The following is a 3,097-nucleotide window of genomic DNA, read 5'->3' as shown; positions in this document are numbered from 1 at the left end:
TAGTTGTTTTTTTTAAAAAAATTTATATATCTATACTCTATATTAAAAATTACCAGTTCAGATGAATTTATAGTCAAAGGCAACATACAATCTGCTTCTGAATTTCATAATTCTTTCTTTCTTAAATTCTATACATAATCAAATATCATCACGCGGAGGAAATATTCTTGTATATAATATTCGAAACCCGCTGATCTGACTAATTTAGGCTCGAGTCCACTTCGAACCCCTCATAAGCAATTCAATGTAAGTGGTGCTACATAGTTGTCCCAAGTCTTAAGCTCCCTTTATATATATGAACCTTCCTCCCTCTTTCTCCCAAACACCAACTCTTATTCAATTCAAACAAAAGCCTTCTCTCTTCTCCTCTTTTTTCCTTGTCTTCTACAAGAAAAAAAAAAAGTAGCCATGACCAAAGGAGGCAAGCTTACAAAAATCAAGTCAGTCTTGAAGAAAATGCAATCTTTCAAACTTAGTCGTGTCAACAGCATCAACAACACAATCATGATGACCACCTCACACAATTCTTCCTTAGACGATGATTCGTATAATTCCTACGACGATAACAACAACAACAATAATTTACACCCCGTTTACGTTGGCAAATCGCGACGTAGGTACCTAGTTACATCTGATGTTGTCGATCACCCTCTTTTCCGGGAACTTGTTGAAAGGACCGGTGATTCGGATGACTATGTTACTGTTGGATGTGAAGTTGTTCTCTTTGAACATTTGCTATGGATGCTTCAAAATGCTGATCCTCAACCCGAGTCGTTGGATGAGCTCGTCGAGTTTTATTCCTGCTGATTGGTTCAGAATGAGTGTGATCTTATTATATATGCATACATTTTATTCTTTTCTTTTTTGCGTATGTATAAATAGTTCTGAGTGATCAAAAGCAATCAGTTCAGTTGAACCTTCATCCGCCATATAGTTAGTAAACACTTTTTTTTTTTTTCTCTTACCATTTCATAATTTGATTTTGATTAACAGACTGTTCAATGGATCGGATGATCTCACAATAGAGGGAGAATTAAGACTAATGGTTACTTGTTGTTTCTTCATCAATGCATGTTGTTGCCTTCTTTAATGTATGCATTTATTCTTATCTCAATTGTTATGTAAAAATCCAGCTTTCATCTTGTTCTATCTGTTATTGACTTCAGTTCTATTCTACTTGAATTTTTGTCCTTTTTGACTTTTTGTTCCTTGGGACCTCGCTAATAACATGAATAACTACTGATATGTTGGGTATTTTTGAAAAAAAGTAGTTCCGTGCACAAAACATACTGCATTTATGCAAGGTTCGGGAAAGGACCGTAATCTAAAGGGTGCAATGTAAGCAGTCTATGTTGAAACAAGCTTTATTTGCTGATTTCAAAGGCGTGTTTATAGGTTACATATAAATAACTTCACTAGTGCTCCAAGAAAATTTAGTGTTAGCTATCTCAAATATGAAACAAAATGTTTCACTTTTATACACTGACAATGGAATTTAATTATTACTCAATTGATTATTGGCTCATTTATAAAATCTAATGAGATTAGTAATTAACCTGAAAATAAGATGGATTACTTACTATAACATGTAAAAAATCTAAATAGTGTAATTTTTTTTTACCTGAACGTCATTATATGTAAGTCATATCCGAAAAAGAAAATATACTAATTGTCAATGCATGTACGATTATGTCTGTGTATGATCACAGTTACCTTAAGAAGACAAACTCCAAAATCTATAGCTATGTTTCTTTACTGCAGTCAATTGATCAGTTATATATCTCTAGGCTAATAAAGTCTAAAAAGAAAAACTTGTTTATTCTTAATATTTTTTCTCCAAGAACAGAAAATTTAAAACCGGCCGGGTTGATGGGTCCAAAAAAACAACTACTCCATTACCAACATCATAAGTCATAAATAGCATACAAATTAAGTGGAGTAGACAACTCTATCCAACTGTTGGAAAAAAAAAAAAAACAAGATAAAACATTATGCTAAATTTTGGCATCTAGCTGTACATATTAGTGGTGGAGACACCCTTCGACAACGTGTAGGTGGGGGTCTCATCTGACATTACTCTCCCAAAAGATTCACTATACATGCCTATAACGTTTTATACGATTATATTGGCTGGACATAAAATTTAAAGATTTTGTTTTTGAAATTTGTGCTTTAAAACAAATAATAAATATTGGCGTGGTTATAAATTTTTTCATTTCAAATAAATGGGAAGTTTAAAGTAAATTATTTTTAAATATAGAAAGGTATTCCGTCCCAATTTATGTGATGCACTTTGACTAGGTACCGAGTTTAAGAAAAAAAAACTTTTGAAACTTGTAGTCCAAAATAATTAGTCATGTATATTTTTGTGGCTATAAATCATCTCAATGAGGGTAAATGAGAAGTTTAAAGTTAAATTACTTCCAATTATAAACAAATGTACTCATCTCAATTTAAGTGATGCACTTTGACTAAGCGTCATATATTTTAGTTAAATATAGAATTTGAGTCAAAATTATTAAATTTATGCGCTACCATAAATGGTATATCCGCTCTTGTATCTCATACCCAAAAGAATATACAAATTGTGAAAATAGGCTAACATTGATTGTGCAAAAATTTATGTGCGTCACCAGGGGCAGAGCTAGAAAACATATTACATACGGATCCTGCCTAATTTAATAGTATTAGTCCAAACCCTGGATTTTATTTTAAGAATGTAAAAGTTAGTAATTTTAAAATCCCATTACTTAAAAAAACCTAAAATTCTGTATGTGACTGCTAACATATCGTGAGTCGTTGATTCCTTAAATTTAACGTACTTACAGCTGTTTTGGGGTCACAATCTTAATGTTTGTCTTCCACGTTCATTGTTATATACAAAGAGATGGGCTCCTACTTGTACTCACTTTTTGTGATACGTAAATGGATGCTGATCTGTCAAAGTTTTAAATTTTTTTCAACCGCATACTATTTTTTCACTTTGTAAGTTTGAGTTTCAGAGAAGCTATATATGCTTCTAAACGTGAAGAACAAGAGTGCTTTTACTGACAATATTGCAAAGGGAAAATATTAAGGAATTGCAAGTTGTGAGAAA

At 32.1% G+C, this 3,097-nt stretch overlaps 1 protein-coding gene across 1 annotated transcript; it reads left to right on the top strand.

Moving 5' to 3' along the window:
* Positions 1-291: 291 nt before the first annotated feature.
* LOC132638814 (auxin-responsive protein SAUR76-like) lies at positions 292-1,149 on the top strand. Its single transcript, XM_060355577.1, has one exon. The coding sequence runs from the start codon at positions 409-411 to the stop codon at positions 805-807; it is 399 nt and encodes a 132-aa protein (XP_060211560.1). The 5' UTR covers positions 292-408; the 3' UTR covers positions 808-1,149.
* The last annotated feature ends 1,948 nt before the right edge of the window (positions 1,150-3,097 follow it).

The sequence above is a fragment of the Lycium barbarum genome, chromosome 4, assembly GCF_019175385.1.
Source record: "Lycium barbarum isolate Lr01 chromosome 4, ASM1917538v2, whole genome shotgun sequence".
NCBI classification, from domain to species: Eukaryota; Viridiplantae; Streptophyta; class Magnoliopsida; order Solanales; family Solanaceae; genus Lycium; species Lycium barbarum.
The sequence above is the reverse complement of the archived record's forward strand: the minus strand, read 5'-3'. Positions and strand labels throughout refer to the sequence as shown.

Excerpts from the sequence above, each read along its gene's own strand:
- LOC132638814 (XM_060355577.1), top strand. The coding sequence starts at position 409 with ATGACCAAAGGAGGCAAGCTTACAAAAATCAAGTCAGTCTTGAAGAAA.